This window comes from Homarus americanus, unplaced genomic scaffold (assembly GCF_018991925.1).
Source record: "Homarus americanus isolate GMGI-L3 unplaced genomic scaffold, GMGI_Hamer_2.0 scaffold7626, whole genome shotgun sequence".
NCBI lineage: Eukaryota > Metazoa > Arthropoda > Malacostraca > Decapoda > Nephropidae > Homarus > Homarus americanus.
The window spans coordinates 12453156-12477542 of record NW_024718273.1 but is presented as its reverse complement, the minus strand read 5'-3'; the positions used below and the strand labels follow the sequence as shown (position 1 = coordinate 12477542).

The 24387-nt window shown below is 40.1% G+C and overlaps 1 protein-coding gene and 2 non-coding genes across 3 annotated transcripts in view; 1 reads left to right on the top strand and 2 right to left on the bottom strand.

Annotated features, from left to right (window-relative positions):
• Positions 1-24387, top strand: part of LOC121859413 (transient-receptor-potential-like protein) — a 201793-nt gene that overhangs the window by 166130 nt on the left and 11276 nt on the right. The window contains exons 14-18 of the mRNA XM_042356208.1: positions 1405-1600; positions 10249-10473; positions 11155-11312; positions 11888-12108; positions 13479-13646. Coding sequence (XP_042212142.1) covers positions 1405-1600; positions 10249-10473; positions 11155-11312; positions 11888-12108; positions 13479-13646 — 968 coding nt within the window. The remainder of the gene's footprint in view (positions 1-1404; positions 1601-10248; positions 10474-11154; positions 11313-11887; positions 12109-13478; positions 13647-24387) is intronic.
• Positions 16624-16696, bottom strand: Trnak-cuu. Its single transcript has one exon. It is a non-coding gene; the product is annotated as a tRNA-Lys (tRNA).
• Positions 20720-20792, bottom strand: Trnak-cuu. Its single transcript has one exon. It is a non-coding gene; the product is annotated as a tRNA-Lys (tRNA).

Below are 24387 nucleotides of genomic sequence, written 5' to 3'. Positions count from 1 at the left end.
TTATCTGTTAATGGCATTGTAATATACGTTTGTTTTACTTTCAGCTGTTAGATAATTTATAAAATTTTCAGACTACAGTATTATCTCCTGCCAGTGAGGCTGTGGATGGAGAAGGCGCAGATCATCACTTTTGTGCTTTTATGACCGTAACATGCAGGACATTTTCAGAACAAGTACCACCCTTTAATTTATTTTCTCTTACATTATAATGCTGTAATAATATTTTAGTTCTCTAGGGCTCATTCGGCGTGCTGCCAGGAGCGCAAGCAAGCTCTCTACACCAGAATAGAGAAGACATCTCCTATACATTCTTAAATATGAAACTTTCTTCAAATTTGCCTGATGGCAATCTGGGACACCATGCCATCAGGTGATCACGGCTAACCCTTGTAAGCGTGGAAAATGGCTGACTAAAACGGCGATGATGATGATGATTATAGATGCTTGAAGTATAAAATCCCATTTCATGACCGAGGGAAAGAAACTAGTAACCTATAAGATCCCTGCCTGCCTCTTGGTGTATTTAGTAGCAGGATCCTCTGACCGTACAGTTACAACATTTGCAACAAAGCTGCCACTCTATATAATCCAACCCGTCACTAAACATGTCACAAGTGGTCTAGCAAAGGACAGCTCAGCCAGAAGATGTTTTGCTGGTATGGATCTTATAAGTCACTTGTTAATGACTCGTAGGTCATAAATTAATCTAGAAAAAAAAATTGAAATTTTGTAATAGATTTTCTACATTTCATGTTCATGTTTTGTTCACACGAGCTTATATGTAGTGATTATTAGATGGATCTTTTACCGCTTTCTCCTGCAGGTTCTGTCACATCCACCATCCTGTCTTTCCCACAGCATGGTATATGTTATCATTTTTGCAATTTTTTTTTTATAGATTATTCGATATTTTCATTATAATAATCACTTCACAGCTCATTTCACCTCCCCTACCAGAGGTTTCATTAGGGTTTGGAAGGTTAACCCAAATTAGATGGAGATCCAAGACCACTTAGATTCCAAGCCTTAATGATTCTTGTTCGAGTCACACGGGTAACATTATTCCAAGGACGGAATAAAAGCTTACGCCAAGCCACTAACTCTTATACCTGGCTTGTTGTAAGTGTCTGTTATCAAAAAATCCTTAACCTTGAATTATATTTATTGAACGCCCTCCCTCTTATCTGCCTCCCTCCCAACACGTCCTCATGTCCGTTTAAACACTAGCACCTCACGCCCAACCCTCAGTTTTTAATACTGTGCGCAATTTGATCTTAGAGCCATTTACAGCCCTAGTGTCTGATCCCTCTCCCTTACCCATAAGAATTTACTCGTCCGTGTGCCTCCCCCACACGTAAGAGTGTGTGCTTCACTGACCCCGGCACCTCCTCCACCACACTCTAGGATCGACAAGTCCTACACCGCCCTCCTCTGGTCCCTCTTCGGCGTTATCCCCCTGAAGGAGTTGTCAAACCGTCGGGACCACCTCTTCACGGACATCATCGGTCACTCGCTGCTGGGGGCCTACCTCATCATGGCCATCACCGTGATGGTCAACATGCTCATTGCCATGATGAGTCGTTCTTTCCAGATCGTGGAGGTAAACACGGTGGACGGCGCCCCTGTGCCGCCCACTGGAGCCTTGACCCGCTGAGTTGGATGTGACTGTTTGAGTTTTATTTTGGTGATCGCCATGATCTGTGGAGCGGCATGAGTTTCATCCTTGTTGTTGATGCCACTGAGATGGTCACTTGTTTGTAAGCTGTGTCACACGGTTGGTTCTATATAAAGTAAGATAATGTATGACTGATGCTTTGGTTATTTCTCTTCCTCATCCTGTGATTCTTTTGACCTAATATTTGCTTTAATTACATAATGGATCAAGTGCCCAACAGGACTAGCTTATAACAATGGGACATCTTCACGAGTTCTTGTTTTGAATGATGTGGTGCCCGAGTCATGTTGAAGGATGACACTGTAGTGTTTCGTTTATTACTGCTTTATTTTTATTTTTGTTTTTATATTGATACTGAAGTCTTTAACACTTATTTTGAAATGTTCTGATAGTTTTTGAAGCTCATTCATTAACAATTTTGCTATGGATGTTTTTTAAACTTTCATCAGACTGAATATTCTATAATTCCTTTTTTAATCTGACATGTTCTATTAATATGCTCATAGCTATTATATTATTTTATTTTTCCGGTGATGTGTACAATTCTCATGAGAATGAATCTCTTTCTTGATAGCTACTTGTACTATGGTTTAGAATTCGCAAAGTTTCGTGCTGAGGCAGTATGAGCTACTGACTTTCTACATTAGTAAGTTAACAGTGTAAGAATTGTTTTAACTGCAACGTTACCAGTACACCATTAAGATTATAATGAGGAAATTAGACTCTGCCAAACTATGTCAAATATGTGTGAGAGATTCATAAGAATAACTTGAAACATCTTAGTCGACAGATCCCCACTGTTTGTTCTTCAAAAAACGAACACATTTACTATATGGAATGTATGATGGCTGCCCAAGCTAGGGAAGTGACTCAAAGCTCAAGAGCTAAAGGAGAAGAAAAATACACGTGGAATTATCTTATTGTAAACTCGGGCTACAACTGTTGTAGAATAAACAAGTCAGTGGAAGCAGCGCATGAATATGATAAAGGAAAAGTCTGCGTACTGTACTTCCATCAGGTAGATAAGGACACCATCAGTGAACCGTCCCCATTTTGATACAACAGAAATTTTCCTCTAGTTGGGTATATGTGGGCGAATGAGGTCACATCAAATACTTATTATTTATTATAATCATAAATTCTTTGTTGTCTGGTTTCGATCCAAAAAGATTTGCGATTTTACCCGACATATCTACGGGCTACAACTTGGCTTAAATGTTCACAAAATGTTTCTCTCCCAAACTCAGTTCGTTTCCGTGTGGTGGGAACAATTTTATATAGTAGAGTGGGTGTGTGGACGGGTAAGGATATTCTTAAGTTTACGAGTTCAGTCTCTTTTGGCATTAAGGAGTAGTTGGTGTCTGACGCTTACAGTGGATTAGAAAGCCCAGGAACGACTTCCTGTCTCGCTGAAAAAGAATATCTTGGGGATTATGTAGATCATCGTTGTATCTAGAACACTATTCTGTGATCTTTTTTCTTTCGAGTCAATGCAGATTAATGTTTTCCTTGGGCCAAGGTCTGTGTTATTAATATTATTTCGTTAGTGAGATGGAAGGATGTTTGGCTGATCTTCGTTGACAGGAAGGGTGCCTACTGGAGTAGGGTGTGTCATACGGAGGCGAATTTTTTTTTTTTGAGTTTGAAAAATCGGCCCATGGTATTAATGATGTAGTTCTATGTGCAGAATCATGTGATATCTTCAGATTTGAAAATTTTTCATTTTTTGCTAGGTAAATTTTAACTTGAAATCTTATGAAAATTCAGTATTCCCACCCTTTTACCAACACCACTAAATAGCTTATTTAAAGTAAAGTAAATGTATCAGGTTAATTTATTAGGATGAAAATGATCCAGAATAGTGAAACGAATGATCTTGACACATTTATTAAATTTATTATTCCTTTAGAAAACAAAATCATCAAATACAAAAACAGGTTTTACTACTACGACCCGGTGTTGCTGCACACCATAGAGAACATGTCTTTCTTGCTTCTGTTTCTACTCATCACCTTCCTGCTGACCACCTGAGCTCGGATGTAGCATTCCCTCCTCTCCTGGCTGTACACGTGACTGCTGGCCTCGCTCACTTGCTGTACACAACGCTTTATACTCTGGGTGTGCGAGGGCCAGGCAGGGACATGCATGGGTTTGTCCAGGAAAGCTCTGACTTGAACATTGGTGAGGCCAGGTAAGAGGGGGGTTCATCAAGGAAGCCGATGTTATCCAGATCTATGAGATCAGTGAGGGTCTTGGCACTCTAGATTGACTTCAGGAGTCTTCTGACTCCTGAAGGAATCGTCACCAACTGATCTGTCATGCCCAGATCCTCTCATAAGTCCTTATATCCAGACCTTGACTGCCACTCTTCTCTCCTCCTCATCCTTACTGCAGAGCATTGTCTGCAGAACTGCCTCGGGATGAGCATACCAGGAAGATCTCCTCACAGTCTGCTCCACAATCTGAACAACCTTCCTTGGCTGACTCCTCTGGAGCTCAAGCTGGAAGAGAACATGCCTCGAACCTTCGGAGAACGATGACTTGACCTTGGTGTTGAACCAATTTGGCAAGTAGACACTCACGATGAGTTGGACAATAAGTCTCAGGTTGTGAAGCTGGTTCCCTTTCAGTTTACGATGAGCGACTCAAATTCTGCAGAACCTAGGAGCCGTTGTGAGCCACCTAGAATGTGAGACTGGACCTATCTGCAGGTAAGCAAGTCTATCAGGCATGACCCCAGTTTTGATGGCACTGCAAATCATGTAACCATAGTACTGGTCAGTACTCAGGTCGTCAATGACAGTATGTGCAAGCTCAACGAGTGGAGGGCCAACTGTGATTTTTTCAAAGCTCGGATTTATTTCTAACTCAGTGGCAGAGTCCAGCATCTTGCCAAGAGGACCAGACTATCTGTTGTTTGAAAGAGTCTTGCCATCCAGCTCCTGGATCAGATGTCTGAGTGGCAACTCGTTGGTGTGGAGGTCACAAACAATCCAGACCAGGTTCCTCCCAATCTTCCGCTCTATCCACTGTATGACCCCCCCTTGCCACCCTGTGTTCGTGTTGGTGCTGTCCCCTCCAATGGCCTGCAGGGTCTGGTCTACGTTCCTCTCTTTGAGCCAGTTCACAATGTTATCTGCCACTCTCTCAGCTGGTTTCCTGATGTCATCTTTTTCTGGAGTGAAATGCCACAAATACTTCCCTCCTGGTTCACTGCAGCAGGAGTAGTGTTCCTCCTTCACCATGGCAGGGAACAACTTGTCAGAATCTCCAACTTTCACAACACTTTGCGCTATCCTTCTCCCATCAAAGAACAAACAATTGATTCCATTTTCTATCCCCTTTATCAAACTCCTCTTCTAGGTTACTGGACAAGTTTCTCCTGAGCTTCCTCCTTACTTTGTTAAGATCTATCACCAGGTGAACATCAGTATCAAACCACTGTCAATCCAGGCAGCTGTTGCTATCTCTGCAGTTTCTCTGAGATTCAGTGTGGTGTGTCGCATGCTGGCCAGAGCTATGCTCGGATATCTTTCCTATTTCTGAATCTTATGCCCAAGGTTTGGGATTGTTTATTTCCTTTCTGGTTAGGGACAAAGTCACCATCTCCTGGTCAGCACTCGGATCAGCCATGGGGAAGTCATTAAACTCTGAATCAGCTTGACTCCAATCATCGGCCTTTTTTACCTCCCCCTGGGCCTTCTCAAGTCTCTTTTCCTCGGCAACTCTTCTCTTCTTCTGTCTCTCTGTGGCAGCCTCCTGTCTCTTGGACTCCAGAATATCTTGGCTAGAAATCATGAGAGCCCCTATACTGTCAGTCTTCTCTCTCTGTGCTTTGACAAATGCCAGTTCGATCACAGGAATCTTCAGTTCACGCTTGCAAATACAGGAGATGTGGGCCTCGGATTTACAGTCAATGATCGCATCCAAATCCCAGGACAGAGAACAATTGGGCACTTGCAAGTAATTATGTCAAATAACTGGTCCAGTTGCTTGGCAAAGCTGTCCTTAACTGCAAGTTTTCCTCTCCCAAGAGAGAGATATCTTGGTTTTTTCCCAACTGGCTAGCAGTCTCTCACTAATCTTCTTCTGACTTGTTATGACTGGAGGCTTGAACTGAGCGTTAGCCAGAGTGTACTGTGCCAAGACAGCTTTGGTCATATCACTGGCAATGTCTTTGTTTGTGTAAGTTCTTTGGTTCTTTTCACTGATTTGCCTGATTAAAACACCGTATCTCAAAGCATCTCTCAATGTAGGCAACTCCGACTTCAGGAGCTCTCTCCCAGACCCAAGATAGTGACTGAGATGGCTGGATTTTTGGTTCCTCGTCCTGACACAAGCAGCCATCGCAAATATTATCAACTTATAAATGCATCAGAATCTGAAACAGAAAAAAATATTGTTCGTTGGGTTGTTAAAGAATGAAGTCAGAAAGCAATGTTCACTATTTAATTGTAATGCACTAATGCAGCTGTACGTTAGATTTTCGATAAATTTCACGCTAAAATTTACCTAGCAAAAGGTTGCAAAATATTGAAACTGAAATTATTTTCTGTTTATATACACTAAAATCTACCAAAAAAGTGATGGGCCATTAGTTTTAGCTGATCTTCCCTCCTATGACACACCCTACTACTGGAGTGTTCCTCTCAAGAGCCATTTTGGTAATTTCCTGATTTGTATATATTGGAAAGATGTGTCTGTCTCGTCTATTTGCACGATCGGCTTAGTCTGGGTCCATCTCTAAGTTTATGTAAACTTTGAAAATCAGTCATACAACTGAGAGGATACCATAACCAATATTTTAATACAAGTTTTTATCTTTTAAGTTGGTTTTAGTTTCCCAAATTTGACAGTGATTCTGACGACAGAAGGCTTCTTAGACAATTGGGAAAAATCAACATTTCTCCTAGTTAGTGACCAAGGCACCAGTGGGACACTAGACCGAGGTCAGTTGGTCTTCCAGATGTAGAATCATCCATAGGGAACTATGAGTTAGCAATTCCTAGACGAAAGACTCATGAAGTCAGAGTGCTGTAGTTCCCGAGATTGAGTTAGTTAAATTTTTCCAACGGTTCCTCTATCTGCGGAATATATATATTTTTTTAAAGGCAAGACCGTGGAACTGTATGAGCCCGTTCAGTAGGAAGTTAAAACCTCATTAATATTGAACACAGGGCATCTCGTTGACAGTATTTCTGTTTTACTCGCTCCTGATTGAGGCTTAATCCTTGCTGGTGGAAGTTAAGTGTTTGTACAAGGTGGTTCTCTTCTCCAAGTCCCATGAATACTTCCTCCAAAAGAACGTATTTGTGCAGACACTCATGGAAACCTGATAGCTTAACAAATTTGGTGTCCCCTCCGGCAAGTTCAGTTTCCCTCTTCGATGTTGAGGCACAGAGTGAGGTACTGTACTTGGTCTCATGTTATAGTGTAAATATCTTAAGTTTATTGTATAGATATTTTAGGTACTCTGGTAGCTCATAGGTAAAGGGAATTTCTTTAGGCTTAGTGTTCCCCATGAATGTGAGGCGCCTTAGTCTCTTGGCTGATATGGTCCACGACTCGCTCTACAGACTCACTTGGCTGGGGATTTTCTTGGGTTCCTAAATAACAAAATATGTATCTGAGCAAGACAATTCCCTGATTCCATTCAGGTATGCGGGTAATTTTTAAGGTGCCCCACTCTCCTTCTTAGGATGAAAGTAAACTCCCCATCAGGGTGTGAAGCATAGTACCTGGCCGTTTTAATATCTGGTTATCTGATTCATGAGTTACAGTGACCCTGGTTTACGACAAATGAAGTGTGATCTGTTGTGTAGAAATAATGAGGTGCGCAGCGTTATGATGTGTTACTCCGAAGTTTTAGAGGATAATTTGATCTTTACTCCGGCAGTGAGTGAGTTATACGTTATCACTAGTCACAAAATGGCTCGGGGGTCAACTGGCCAAACCTCATAAGCTTGGCCGGATATATTCACGGATCGCTCCTATCTGGCTGTTATTAAGTAAAGGGGTTTTGAAGATCATATTATCATTTGTTTTATTTTGTTTACTAAGTTATAATGCACTGTTTCACTTTCATAAAAATATGTCGTATAAAGTCGATTTATGGTGTCCGTAATTCAACACATTTTTTTGTATTTAAGATTAACACTATCCACTATATCCATACAAGCTTTCGTTCATATATTTACTACAGTTTTCTTTTTTCATTATAGGTTAGTCCTTCGTAGCAGTCATTAGTAAAGCTAAAGAAGTTTTGTTTTGTCTTTTTTTTCCTCGTTTAAACGACCAAAAAGCGGAAAGATAAATTGGTTCTGTATTTGTACTAACGAACGTAGACTATAAACAATAAATACCATTTTTCCAAACCTCGGGGAGTGTATAGACATGAAATAAAAATGCCATGTCACACTTCTTTATTTCTTGATGTTTGCTCGACTGGCGGTAAGGAAGTTGCGAAGAGAGTAACGACCTTCGAGGTTGTCACGCCGGGTCAGTTCGTCAGTGGTTTCAGTACTCGCAGTGTGAGCGACGTGACAGCTCACAGCGCCGTCCTGTAGCCTACAGTCTCACCATCCTTGTCCACCCTACTAGCTGTTGTGAATCTCTCTCTCTCTCTCTCTCTCTCTCTCTCCCCTTTTCTCTCTTTCTCTCTCTCTTTCTTTTTTCTTCCTTTCTCTTTTTCTGTCTTTTCCCTTATTCTCTCCCTCTCTCTCTTATCCTGTTTCTTGAATGCGTGTCTGTAGGTTTAGTAGAGTATGCATTGCTCTCTTGTATTGTTTTTTTTTTGTATTGGCATGATTAAGTTCTATTTACCTCAAACAATTATTTCCCCCGCCTTATATATATATATATATATATATATATATATATATATATATATATATATATATATATATATATATATATATATATATATATATATATATATATATATATATATACTGTATTATTATTATTTTTTTTTTACTCATCCCTAACAAAAACTTGATTCTTTCTCCCATTTCAGAAGAGTTCAAGTCAGTTAACATAAAATGTTTCTGGTTAATGTCTGTGTTTTTTTTTTTTTTTTTTACTAACCATAACCATGACTTTGATCCTCACCGCCACCCAAATTCCTCAACTGTCAACACTCTGGTATCTGGTAGGAAGATGGCAGACCGCTACTAATTATCAACTCTATATCAACTATAATGTAACTCTGCTCGGTGTGGAAGTCATTATAATTCTGTACTGCAATATATATATATAATTTTATTATAAGTTGTAAATGTTACAACTGGCCCTTAAAGCGTCCTCTACAGGTTCAAGTCAGCCTCTAGTGTTCTGTGTTGATTACTGACTAGTTATGCCTCCTGACAATAAATTGTGTTTTGTATAATAGTAATGTAACACCTTACATGTAACTTTGTATAAAGGTCAACATCACTCATCTCAATATATTCTGAGTCATGTTTGCCAATAACTGGATTTGTGTAACAAAATGAAAACTATGTGTGAGTTAATCATGTTCGCCGCTAAGAACTATTTCATAATAGTTTGAGGTTCAGTACAATTGCTCTCACCGAATGAGGATTTTTTCGTTGATGTTCTAAAATAAAACTGGTATAGCCTTTTATTATTTCTTAAATATGAAATTTCAGCAAGAAATTGTCACCAAGAAGGGCTAAACCCTAAACAGAGCTGGAGACTTGCGACCCACCAGTACAAGTGGTGGTCACTGTGCTAAGAGTTCAGTCTGGCTCGAGTGTATCCTTCATGTCGTTTTGAGAGCTAAAGTGGCCAACTGCAACAGGGGAGACAGCCTCGAGGAGTATGGCTGGTCGTCTTTCTGTTTTCCGATTTATTCCTAGTTCTGTGAAATTAAAATTTTCATGATGTGAATTCATCCTCTTATTTGTATTTGCAGACTAATTATGATATAACATGAACAGCATGAATAGCGTCCTACTCTCTTATAAATCTTCACATCTGTTCTATACCTCAACATTTTTGCTCATGATCAGTTCCTAACCATTCGAACTACTACCGTTGTACAATTATTTTCCCATTTGAGTGTTTGTAAATGAAATCAACATCTAGGTTCTTGTGATTCATTAAATTAATAACTGATAACATAAAAGGACAAACACTTGTCTCTGTTGAAGGAAAAAGTACACAGTTCACACGAGGTGCCATCTTCCTGTCAGCTGACTCACAGTACCGGGGTTTGACATACCACTGTGGTTTTACGTTAATCATTGTATCTTTGACTCATTATAGCACTCTGAATCGCCTTAAATAAATACATATAAGATTTAGATATTTATGTTTTCACCATGATATACATATCCTTTTATTTGACTTATTGATATACCCATCAGTCAGTGAGGACTTCATCCCACCTTTCTCGTGATCAGTTTCTCAAAGACACGAGAGAAACATACCGCAATTATGATACATGGCGTAAAACCCAGACTATAAGAAATATGAGTTCCCTTTAGCTATCCAAGTTTGTGTTTTATCTCCGCCACAACTAACACACGGTGACCACCAACCACACTGTAACACACACACACACCATGCAGGACCATGCCGATCAAGAGTGGAAGTTCGCACGCTCCAAGCTGTGGATGAGCTATTTCGACCCCGGCTCTACCCTGCCCGCGCCATTCAACCTCATCATCAGCCCCAAGGCTATCTTCTATTTCATGAGGACTGTTAAGAACTGCCTCCAGTATATCTGCTATAGGAGGAGCCGCAAACGCTCCGACAAGAGGAGGAGTTTTGCCATGGAGAAAGGTGCATTACAGGTTTGTCAGACGGGTTTTGTTTCAATAATGTTTTTAAGTTGATTCGTGCTGGTTCTTGTTCATACTGGTTCTTGTTCATACTGGTTCTTGTTCATACTGGTTCTTGTTCATACTGGTTCTTGTTCATACTGGTTCTTGTTCATAATAGTTCTTGGTCAAACTGGTTTTTGTTCACATTGGGTTTTGTTCACACTGGTTCTTGAACAGCATGAATATATAAGACCCTTGCTATAGCTTGTTTTTCATTATAGTTGTCCAGATATATTTTACTTTGATTTTAACATTTCGCCAAAAAACTCCAGAACTACAAGAACAATCACAAGTTTCAATTTGCTTCGTGATTTTTTTTAACTATAATTTTTCAATTATTGCGATACTCTTGTTTTCTATAGCTGTAGTTAAGGTTATTTAAATATATAGCTGGAATTTAAGGCTTTCATTATTACAAAGCAGACAACCCGATGATAATTTTATTTCAAGTTGGACGTATTTGGTATATTTAGTCTTGACTTCCTTCATTTTAATCATATTTCTTTTCGATTTGATATAATTCTTGTTCTATTGATGTTATTTCTCAATCTTTCTCTGCCTAATCATCATCCAAACATTACAACATTACTCTTACTAATTGCATATTCCCCTCCCTCTCAATGTCTTTGGTGCCGTGTGTGGGTCGTGTAGGGTGGTCTCCCGTGTCGGATGAGCCAGTCGAGCAGATACGCAGAAGTTATGCGTCGTCTCGTCTCCCGCTACATCCACCAGACCAAGAAGCAGCACCGTCAGGATGGCGTCAATGAGGATGATCTGCTCGAGATAAAGCAAGACATCTCCAGTCTCAGGTGTGTCTCTTTCCACCCCTCAGAAATCTAGGTTGAGTAAGAGGAGAACTTGAGTTTAAGGTTCTGGGTCCAAACTCTGGCTTGGGCTCTGATTTTTTTACCCAATGAATTAAAATCAAATCCAATAATTTAAGGCTAGAAAGATTGCAGCACTTTTGAATGGCACCCTGGCTGGCATATTTTTATTTTTTATTTATTTTTTCTTATCATTTCAATCACCAAAGGTTAGGTTCGGAACCCATTTCACAAACGGGGCACACACACACACACACACAGACACACACATATATATATATATATATATATATATATATATATATATATATATATATATATATATATATATATATATATATATATATATATTTATTTATTTATTTATTTATTTAGGGAAACCCTTTGTTTTTATTGTTGTAAGTCATTGAAAATTAATTTATAGTTAAAAAAATATTTTTTTATGTAAGACGTCGTTTACTATCATAAAATAGCAAAATTATAGCTAAAGTAGGTTAAATAAGGTTAGATTAGGTTAGTGACTGTTGCTCCACCTTGTATAATACTTGTGTTTGTTTCAGGTACGAGCTGCGGGAAGACAGAAAACGGGAGACGGCGCGGGCATACGGTCAGATGGACTCCATCAAGAAGGACATCCTGCGACTCCTGAAGCAGAGTGGGCGCATGTCGTCAAGATCGGGTAATGGGCGGGAGTCGGAGGGAGCTGTTGGTGGGGTGTCAGCCAACCCAGTCGTGCTGGCCACAGTGGCAGCGCCCTGTCCCGCCTGCGCCCATATTCCAGGTACTCTTTCTTACATAAACCTTTACTGCTTCTGCTCTTTAGAATAGTGTATGATGCTAGTCTAGGAAGGTAATTACGCTTAGTCAGTAGCATTTTATATCAGGCTTTATTTTAGATGGCCATCTTGGCAAAATAGATATTGTTCGACTAACATAAAGAAGCAGCTTGCTGTGTGTGCTTGTTAGTGGCAACACTAACAACATCTCTAGGTATTTAAACGAAAATGTTAAGACACAGTAAGTGAGATTATTAGTGAACTGTACCTCTGGTCCTGCGTGTACAGTATGTGCCAGCATGGGCACTGTCCGCCTCTTGCACCTCTTTAAGCGTCCCTCTTTCTGCCTCGCATAACCTAGACGACGTGTCCCCCTCTCTTATTAAATTCCATATTATGCCCCTTCTATATATTTGGCAGGAGCATAATGCATTGTACTTGACTGTCTATCTGTTCGTGGCAACGTTTTAACCTTTTACTGATGTGACATGAACATAAACCTTGTTTGTACATCAGTCAGAAATAATGGTTGGATGGCTGTTGAACCACTCCAGATAATTGGATGAATCTTTATAATCACAATTATCATCACCAAACGATAAGTCATGCACAAGAGCCAGGCCCGTGTGCCAAAGGACAAGATCTTAGTTAAAAGTAACATTGCTAACATTAGTTTGCAGTGAACACAAGGAGTAAACGGTATGTGTGTGTGTGGGGGGGGGGGTAAATATAAGAACAAGAAGTAAAAGGAAAAAGAAGAAGAGGAAAAAGTCATACCACTGAAGAATAACTGTCAAGAGAAACCAATATAATAAAAGATTTCCCAGGTGATATTTGCCTGTCTGACAACTCGTTACTGCTTCCACTGCCACATTAGTATTCCCCCTGGGGCATCAAGTCTAACCTCTATACTGCCCATTACAATTTAAACATTCACAAAATAATGTTACGCGACTTGAAATGTCATGGATTCAGCTGTAAGTAATTCCATGTGCAGTAAATATGAACTTGGTAGTAAACTTGCATATACGGTAAATGTACGACTTAAGTTAGCTATCAAGTGCGACAGAAAGTTACTATTATACTAATTATAAGTCTAGTGGAGGTATAAAATCTGTTACTTATTTTGATTTATTTAGGATTATAATTTTACATATCCATTTCTTTATTTTCGTTTTAAATTTATGATAATTAACATCATTTTGGTATGTATTTTTTAAAGATTAATCCTGATTATACTTCCTAGCATGTTATAATATTTTTAGTCATGATTAAATTTTCCTGTCATGGAATGCTGTGGATTAATCACAATATAACATTCCTTATTTGAAATGTTTGCAGTTGGTTCTAATATTATGTGGTTGTGTTATGGCAGCCGCTGTAGGACTCACTAATACCAGCCACCCAAGCCTAGGGACGCCTGGCATCATACAACAACATTCGGTGGACCTGGGAATGCTAGGCCGGGACCCCTCCTCTGGCGCTGTCGACATTACCGTCACCCCAGCCTCCTCCCTCCCGTGCAACCTCACGTATTCTCAAGGTGAGCCTGTCAGGGGACACAGATGAGGGAGAAGGGAACATGTAAGCAGAGACTAATAAGACATTTGCCTCAGAGGAGGGGAAACTTGGGGTAGAGGAGGACGTGTCAAATAAGATAATTACAGAAGAAGAAATATCTAGGTAAGAAAGTAGAGTGGGAGAGAGAGAATGAAACGACATTCGTTTCTGACCGAAATCTGGATAATATAAAATTCTCATTCAATTTCTTGTTGGGAGGCTGTGTGAGCTGGTGTTAAGTCGGGGACTTATGAGAAAAGAGAAAGATTAATGCCACATAATGTCAACAAAAGTTGTGTGGTGTGGCAACAGTCTTATAGAGACGACAATACTAAACACCTGAGCAGTATTTTTTCTTAAATATACATCGTAAGAGATAGAGGTGGCGAGTGGGTATTTTCCATAACTGTTAACCAAATCTAAGATAAGTTTCTTTCCCATCTGCTGTGGGCTCAAGAGGAAAATGTCTAGTGTGTTCTACAGTATAATGGCACCACGGCACCCATTGACTTGCTTTTCATTGAGTTTCACTATTTTTTGCTTACATTATTCCAAATCCTTTTAAAATATGCTTTGTTTTGTTGCTATCAATTTTCAGTTAAATTTCTGTTCATATACCATAACATTTAGAGTTCAGTGCTCATTAGTGCTATTGCATGAATAATTAATTATATGAACATTACACTCACAAAGGTAAATTAGTTAAGCATTAATTTTTCCGGTAAAATTTTTCCTAAAAACAATATAACATTGTACAAAATTTCCTGTAATAATAATAATAATAATCAGTTACGTTAGACATAAAGCAATTGCCCCGTCCAACAAGAAAGAGGAACTTTCATAATTTCTACCTTCTTGTTGTCCAGTGTAGAGACAAAGATACGAACGGTACATGGAGACTTCACTCAACATTTGAAGCATCTGAACACATTAATACAACAACTCCCAAATTCATTAAATTGCAAATAAATTTCACTTTATTAAAAGCTAAAGTAGAAATTAGGTTAAAAAATATAATGCTTACATACTGAATACTGGACGACTGCTGAAGATGTTAAGACTCTACCTGTTCTTGGGTAAGTTTGCTCCTTATACCGTCACCACCCCATCAGTAACCACAGAAGGTACTAACCATTTAAAGTATACGTATCCAATATATTTTTCCATGCCTTCATAAGACCAACAGTATTATATTCGATTACTTGAGTCAAATGGTAAGATTTGATAATCTCTTGAGATTTTCTTTCTTCCTTTATCTAATAACAGCTACATGTACTACTACTTCACCTGCCTGTATCCTTCACCTACCTGTATCCTTTGTCTACCTGTATCCTTCACCTACCTGTATCCTTCACCTACCTGTATCCTTCACCTACCTGTATCCTTCACCTACATGTATCCTTCACCTACCTGTATCCTTCACCTGCCTGTATCCTTCGTCTACCTGTATTCTTCACCTGCCTGTATTCTTCATCTACCTGTATCCTTCACCTACCTGTATCCTTCACCTACCTGTATCCTTCACCTGCCTGTATCCTTCGCCTACCTGCATTCTTCACCTGCCTGTATTCTTCACCTGCCTGTATTCTTCATCTACCTGTATCCTTCACCTGCCTATATCCTTCACCTACCTGTATCCTTCACCTGCCTGTATCCTTCGTCTACCTCCATTCTTCACCTGCCTGTATTCTTCACCTGCCTGTATTCTTCATCTACCTGTATCCTTCACCTGCCTATATCCTTCACCTACCTGTATCCTTCACCTGACAGCATCTACTACCCCCAGATAATTGTCTCTGTTCATTCCATATTCTTTCGCACTAACAAAAGAGGTTCCGTAGCTCTCTGAACGAACTCTTCAGAGGTACAACCATTAAATTCATTTACACGATGTTAACTTCATAAGTGCATTTAACAATATTTGCAATAATTTGAATGTTCTCACGAGTGCAAAGGGTGAATTTACATACATAGATAACATGATGAACTTTAAGATTTCAACAAATCCTCAATAGTCTGCGCTGCATGGCAACTAACATTCTGAAAAATAAAAGAATCAGTTTATTATCTTATTTTGTTTCTCTTGATACAGTTACACTGCATGTCTTCTCTGGCCTTGTGAGTTCTCTGTATGTTAATGTCCTCTTTTATGTCATGAATCTTAACTCTTATTATCTAATTTTATTCCTGCTGCATGACTTCTTTGGAGTTCTCAATATGTTAATGTCATGAACCTTTACTTACTCTGATAATGATAAACAGCCTTAAACAGTTGCCGAGCTTTAAGACTAGAATTAACCAAAATATGGCCTATATTCAGGTGCTGTATATTCTGAAGCCAGTGCATGCCCAGTACTTGCCAACTGTGCGTAGCACAACAACCAAATGGTGGGACAACCGACCAGTGGCCAAGAGAGTTAAGTTTATTGCTTGAGAAAATTCACTGGGATAAATGAGAAAATATGATACTGTATTTTAATATCTTTAACCAGAATCGTATACAAAGAGTATCACGAGTTGAATAAATAACAAGAGAAATACCAGGATTGAGGGCTGCTGATTGATGTGAGTATTACTATTCAATGCTAGAAGAAGTGAAGAGATTTTATGTAGTTACCGTACTTAAAAGTTTTCTGTCTATTATTATTGATAAAAAACGGTAATTTGTGATACAGTTACCGGTAGGACTCAAACAGTAACAAATCTCGCCACAACTGTTCTTATTTATATGTATCATTTCCCCAGTTATCAGTTTACTAGCCGTTCGGGCGGTTGGTCTATCCAGTGTTAGTACAGGAGGAAACTGGAGCCTGGGAAACCTGTGATGTTTAGTATAGTCAAACTGGGTAACTCCCTTTTCATGTATGTCCTGTCCAAGCAGCACTCGTGCCCTTCACATATTGGTGAAAGATATGGGTGTTGTTACCACTGCACTATTAACACGCTTAAAACAAAATGGACGCCCAACGTGGGGCTCGAACCCACGACCCCGAGATTAAGAGTCTCGTGCTCTACCGACTGAGCTAGCCGAGCAATGAAGTCAAGGAACTATCTGCTCGTTGTTAAGCATCATAGAGGATGTGAGAATCAATTTACTTGTATAGACTTCACAGGGCTCCCTTTAGGTGGATTGATTGGGTAACCTTGGGTTCCCCGCGGTTAGTGATGTAGTGTGGTATTTTTACAAGGGGGGGGGGGGGCTAAAGGGTTATATATCCTAGTCGACAGGCCAATTATTTAAGGTAATAGCAGAGCAGACAGCTAACATCAGTAGGAGTTGTTCGATTACGTTCATTTTTACACACATCTGGATGATAGCAAGTAATAAGAACGATACGACAACTTTTTATTTTAATTTCAAGGTATTTTTTTCCCCTGTATCTACGACCATAAATCGCCTGTGGTGGGCAGGGTATGAAGGATGAGGGAAATTTCTAGGTAAAACACGGCGAAAACTGGATTATATAACACTAAAATGATGTCGCTATGTCCTTTATACGCAAAGAAATTAATTATTTACTCTAATGTATATATTCCGCCGAAATATCTGCAGTGTCGGCGCGTGTTGTCGTCCACTCTTTGTTTGTTTCAGTACAACAACTGAGCCACTCAGTCCGAGTGTTCTCTCACGTCCATAAAAAAAAAAATAAAAATAAAAAACGTAAAATTACACCAGGCCGTATCAAGAAAGTTGCTTTCATTGGTACCAAATATCAAAGTTAGTTCTTGTTTTTAATATGCCGGGAGGTCCGGGGGACGGTAGGAATTTAGGTAAGGTTAGGTAGGTTTCTTTGGTTTGGTTGGTTAGGTCAGCTTCTATTAGGTTCTGCGCATTGCCGTATTATTTTTTTACTTACTATCATCCAAGAACATCTGTGGAAAATATGAACGAAAACGAACAACTCATTCTTTTGTTAGCTGTCCGCTAGTCCTTTACCTTATTTACATAATTCATTACTCAGAATAAATACAGTATCAATATTTATTAACAAGGAATATTGATTTAGTTCTAATTTTTCTTAGGACTGTAAATAACAGGGATAATTACTGGCGACTGACCCGCTGCCGATTTTTCATGGAAAACGAATTTAATAACGCTGCAATTTCACTGTGTTTTATATTGGACACTGTCGTAGTTTTGGCAAATGTGTTAAAAAGTGGATACTTTATTTCTAATTTAAATCTTACCTAACCTTGTTGATAGTTCAAAGGAGGGCCACCAGACTGGTGCCTGCACTTCGGCACCTCAGCTACCCTGAGAGATTGGAGCGCCTGAACTTGCCTAGCTTATACTACAGACGGGCAAGGGGGGACCTAGTTGAGGTGTATAAGCATCTCAGGGGGCACTACTCAGTTGAGTGTCCTTACTTGGAGCTGGCGGACGCTCGCCCCACAAGGGGTTACAGCTCAAGATTGAAGAAGCCGCAAGTCCAGAAAACCATGAGGGCAAACTTTTTCGGAGTGAGGGTTGTAAACTCTTGGAACAATCTACCAGAGAGTGTTGTGACGGCACCGAGTGTGAGCTCTTTCAAGACAAGACTTGACCAACACTGGAGCGGGTTCAGGTACATTCAGGAGCCGGTGCATGCCCAGTATTTGCCAACAGTGCGTGACAGAGACGTGACCGATCGTCCGGGCGGCTAGCGAGCCGATCTTTTGGTGAAGAAGATAAATGAAAAGAGACGTGACCGATCGCCCAAGCGGCTAACAAGCCGATCAGTGGCGAAGAGGATAAAAGTAAGAAAAACAAGTGACAGAAGCATTATTAGAGACCTCAACAACTTAACCAAAGAAACCTACCTAACTTTACCTAACTTCCTAACTGTGAAGTTCTACCCTCCGGACCCCTTGGCATATTAAACAGAAAGAAATTACAATTATATTTATTAATTTTTTTTTTTTTGGGGTGAGAGCAGCCGTCCGGACCTTGTGGCTCATAAACATGTACTGGAGACTGCCGTGTATTGGAGTGCCGAGTGTTTTGAAGTACAGTACATCAATATGACTGGCTGTTTACATTTGGAAATATGACATCACCACCGCATTACCACAGAGAAAACAAGTAATACGCGCCGAGGTGCCTAATTATCTACCAAAAGAATCATTTTCGAAAAAAACTAGTTATCATATCAGAACTCACTGATGAAATATAGTAAAACAAAATCAAAGGTACATCAGAACAAATAACGCGTCGACGTGTTAGTCGTCAATATTAATCCTGTATTATGTTAGTTTATATCAGACCTATATTCAGGTATCAATGCATTGACTGGTATATATTCCTTAATTACCAGTCAATGCTGGGAGTTAAGATTTTATTTTAAATAGTTACCATGGTTACCAGTTTTCTGTTTCTTATGAATTACAGAAAACGGTAGTTTGTGATACAGTTACCGGTAGGACTCAACAGTAACAAATCTTGCCACACCTGCTCTTATTTATATTTATCATTACACCACTTATCAGTTTACTAGTCGTTAGGGGGATTAGTCCCTCCAGTGTTAGTACAGGAGGAAACTGGAGCCTGTGAAACCTGTGATGTTTGGTAGTGAGGGTCACACTGGATAACACCCTTCCCACTCGTGTCCAGACCAAGCTGGACTCGTACCCTTCACACATTGGTGAGAGATACGCGCGACCGACTGAGCTAGCCGGACAATGAAAAAAAGTGTTATCTGTTCTTATCAGTTATCATATAAGTTTTCAGAATCAAATACCCACATACAGTCCACAGGGTTCCTGTAAGGTGGGTTGCTTAGGCAACCAGGCAACCTTGGGTCCCTCAACGACTTTTTTGGTATGAAAGTGTTAGATCATCCAGTAATGTAGGTGATGTCTTTTCAAGGGGAAGGGCAAAGGAGTTATAAGTTTCTGACAAGACAGGACAATTATTTACGGTAATTTTGGAGCAGACGGCTAACACCAGGAGGATTTGTTCGATTCATTATTTTTTTCCACAGATGTTTGGATAATCGTAACTAATATAAACGATACCACAACTTTCTGTTTTAATTATAAGTAATTTTTCTCTTTCTACGATCATAAATCACCTGTAGTGGGCAGGGTGAGGAGGATGAGGGAAATTGTGGGGTAAAACACAGCGAGAAACTGGTCATATGACATTAAAATGAAGTCTGTATTTTTTTTTTACGGGGAATAGACCACCCGGGCACAGGGAGAAAAATTAAGAGTAAAAAGAAATTAGAAATAGAAGAAAAATACCATATTAATCTGCATGCACCACGAAGATGACGGAAAACCAGCCTTTTAAAGTGAGGTAGATTGTAAGAGTATGGAGACACAAAAGAAGGCAGAGCATTTTACAGTTTCGCTGTGTGAGGAAAGAAGGATGTACTATAACGGGTTATTCTAGTGAGGCCGACATCCACAGAGAAACGGTGGCACTGCGGGCAAGATGAGTGTTACCAAGTTCTACATTGACCTTGAGTGTTACGAGCCCACGGCCTTGCCGGCGGTACCCAGGATACCAAATCCACTAAACATTGTCCGCTAAAGTACTTGAAAAAGAGAGAGAGTGAAGCAAGGGAAGAGAGATTATCAACTAAAGGAGGATAGTTAATAAGACGAAGTGCCTTTGATTCCACCCTATCTAACAGTTGGACAGAAGAAGAGCCACCCCCAGATATGAGAGCAGTACTCCAACCCTTATAAACCTAAAGCAACTGCTCAGGAGTGACGTAGCTACGGCATCTGTACAGTATTCCCACCTTTCGGGAGCCAGCTTTAGCAATATTGTAGATGTGTGGCTTCCATGGTTAACAGCTTTCTGTCTATAATTAATCTGGCCACAACTGCTTTTATTTATAAATATCATCTCACCACTTGTCAGTTTACTAGTGGTTCGGGCGGTTGGTCTGTCCATTGTTAGTACAGGAGGAAACTGGAGTCTGGGAAACCTGTGATGTTTGGTAGGGTCACTGGATAACACCCTTTTCATATATGTGCTGTCCAAGCAGTACTCGTACCCTTCACATATTGGTGAAAGACAAGGGTGTTGTTACCACTGCACTGTAAACACTCCTAAAACCCAATGGACGCCCAACGTGGGTCTCGAACCCACTACCCCGAGATAAAGAGTCTCGTGCTCTACCAATTGAGCTAGCCGGGTAGTGAAGAGCTGAATTATCTGCTTGTTGTTAAGCATCATAGAGGATGTCAGAATCAATTTACCCCTATAAACTTCACAGGGTTCCTTTTAGGTGGGTTGGTTGGGTAACCTTGGGTTCCCCGCAGTTAGTGTTGGTAAGAAGGAGGCAGATCATCCAGTGTTGTAGTGTGGTATTTTTACAGGGGGGAGGGCAAAGGGGTTATATATCCCAGTCGACAGGCCAATTATTTACGGTAATAGCGGAGCAGACGGCTAACATCAGCAGGAGTTGTTCGATTACGTTCATTTTTCCACACATCTTTTTGCGATGATAGCAAGTGATAAAAACAATCTAACAACTTTATATTTTAATTATATTTTTTTCTCTCTATCTACTATCATAATCGTCTGTAGTGAAGGATGAGGGAAATATTCGGGTAATGCACTGCTAAAAACTAGTCTGATGACACTAAAATATTGTGTCTCTATGTTGCTTTGTACCCAAAGAAATTAATTAATTTCCTTAAATATTCCGCCGAAAATTCTGCTGTGTCGGCGCGTGTTTTTTTTTTCTTTTTATTGGGCACTCCCCTACATCCTATGTAAGGTGAAGCGAAGAAGCGTTTACAGCGTCCAACAGGGAAGCATGCCAAGTTTATGCTTGCCTTTATGTGTCATGAGTTAAGGGCGTAGAAGCCTGAAGGGTCATAGGTTTTTTAGTCAAGGGCGTAGAAGCCTGAAGAGTCAATGATTATTGTCATCAAGTTATTGGAATCTCCAACAACTTTCCCTGAATACGAATTCGCAACTTTCGATTTACAACAGGTACCTACATTACTGCTTGGTGAACAGGGACCAAGGGGGCTAGGAAGTATGTCCAGACAACTTTTCCACCGGCCAGGGAATCGAACCGGTGACATCTCGCTTGCGAGACAAGAGCGGTACCGTTCTACCACCGGCGCCCACGGCGCTTGTTGTCGTCCGCGTGTTGTCGTCCGCTCTTTTTTTGTTTCAGTGCAACCAAGGTCTATAGAAGAGGTCAACCCGAACGCAGATGGGTGGAGCTTTGCTGACGTCAGCGGGTAGACTCCCGTGCTCCCTCACCTACCTCTCACCCCTTATAAACAGAAAAGAACATACTATATTTTGTTATCTCAGTATCTCACATAGAAAATAGTACTAATAGAGTGTCTAATCCTGAACAGAACCTTAGCTAAGGACACCACTCAGTGCAATGGATGCTACACAGAAAGAACGGTTAAAAGAAAAACAATGCATTTCAGTTTTAGCTATGTATTTAAATAAGTGCAGCTTAATATAAAGTGATTATAACTAGATATACAATTGTCTACAGGAATTCCTTTCTTCCCTGTTGTGTCCATTATGTTAATAATATAAGTGAAAGGAGTTACGAAATCAAATGCCAAGTGTTACCGCCACTGACGCCAAATTACAAGGGGGGGGGGGGCGGGATAGTTGGACAGGTAATCACAGGTGCTGCCTTTGCCTGCAGGTGTGAGGTGATGTGACAGGAGTTATGACACTTCTATCAGGCAAGTAGCGATAAGCTTTCGGGCTTAAGCTACGAATGGTCAGTGTTCTGCTGATATCCTTCTCAGACCAGTATATTACAGGAATATTAGTTATGAAAAAAACTCACTAGAGAAGAGGAAAAATAACGACTAACAATATCTTTAGTAGTAGCAGTAGCCTTAATAAAAACATTTTCTATCTGTTCATGCAAATACATCCTCTCCTTCCCCCATCCTCTTTTTTTCTACGAGAAGAGCATCTCTCTCCTTTACATCATCCAGTTGACGTTGTAGATCCTCAGTGATCAGAACTGGTCTCTCTTCCTCAGGTTCTTTCTCTGGCAGTACATCAGGTGCCCATGTAGACTCAATTTCTTGCACAGTCCTCTTTTGGCCTTTTCTATCAGTACATATGTCTTTGTTGACAGCCGGTGACTTGTCTGCAACTATTAATGCTCCTATGACAGATAGAGCACAGATGAACGGAAGGAGAGAGAATTTTAACTATATGTACAATTGCTTAAAGTATATCGTTTCCTCCCTGTTGTGTTTATTATATTAATAATGTAGACAGGAGGTGACATGAGTTATGACCTCACATGACAAGTGAGCTAGTATGGGCCTATAGAACCTCTGAAGTTTCTTCCATTCTTATGTTCTTAGAGAGATGAAGAGAGGAAGTGGGGAGAAGTGGAGAAGGAGTGGGGAGAAGTGGAGAAAGAGTGGGGAGAAGTGGAGAAGGAGTGGGGAGAAGTGGAGAGGGAGTAGTGAGGAGAGAGAGAATGGGGAGAAGGGGAAAGAGAGTAGGTGTGTCCTGAAAACTCATTTCCAGATGCTGGCAGAATTTCCAATTCATTGTACACCACTACCAGGGCACAGAGATTTATTTTTACAGTTGACTGCAGTTTCTGTCAGCCTCTGGCAGCGCTGTCCAATGCCCACCGGGCATATCCGAGCATTAGCAGTATTAATGTTGTCTTTTCTCTTGAAGAGGTTAACCCACTGTATCTTAGTTCTCTATTTTTAGGAAATGTATGAAAGTGTATATTTCCCTCTCGTTTGACCAAAGAATTAAACTCAAACAATACACAATTGGCGGTTATTATGTGACAGCGGACACCAGTTTTCACAGTAGTAACTGCAGTCAAATGAAGGCAGGGGCGTCCTGCGTGAGCTGGGTCGCATTTTGGGTCAGGACTCAGGTGTGGGATGACTTCCTCTGCTATATTCTTTGAGTGAAACAACTAAGCGGATACATCCTAGCGTCCTCTCATGTTCACAAAAAACGTAAAATTGCACCAGGCCGCTTCAAGAAAGCTGCTTTCATTGGTACCAGATATCAAAGTAAGTTCTTTGGTTTTAATATGCCGGGAGGTCCGGGGGTCGGTAGGGATTTAGGTAAGGTTAGGTAGGTTTCTTTGGTTAGGTCAGCTTCTATTAGGTTGCGTGCATTGTCGTATCGTTTTTATTACTTATTAACATCCAAAGAACCTCTGCGGAATAATGAACGAAATCGAACAACAACTCCTGGTGTTAGCAGTATGTGAGACCTTTATCTTTTTACATAATATATTTTTTTAAATGTAGAAATACACTATAATTATTTAATAAAAAGGAATATTAATTTACTTTTAATTTATCATAGGACTGTATATGACAGGCAGCAGAATATTTATTATTCGGACGGGCAGAAGCAAAATATATGGGTCACAGGAATTAGGGTACGGTATTAATTTGGTTTATTTCAGACCCATCTTCAGGTACACTCTAGAGCCAGTACATTAGCTGGTATATATTCCTTGATTACCAGGCAATGCTGGAAGGAGTGAAGGTTTTTTAAATAGTTACCATGTTTAAAATTTTTTTGTGATACAGTTACCGGTAGGACTCAACAGTAACAAATCTTGCCACAACTGCTCTTATTTATATTTATCATTATAACTACTTATCAGTTTACTAGTCGTTCGGGCGACTAATCTGTCCAGTGTTAGTACAGGAGGAAACTTGAGTCTGGGAAACCTGTGGTGTTTGGTAGGGTCACACTGGATAACATCCTTCTCACATGTGTCCTGTCCAAGTAGGAC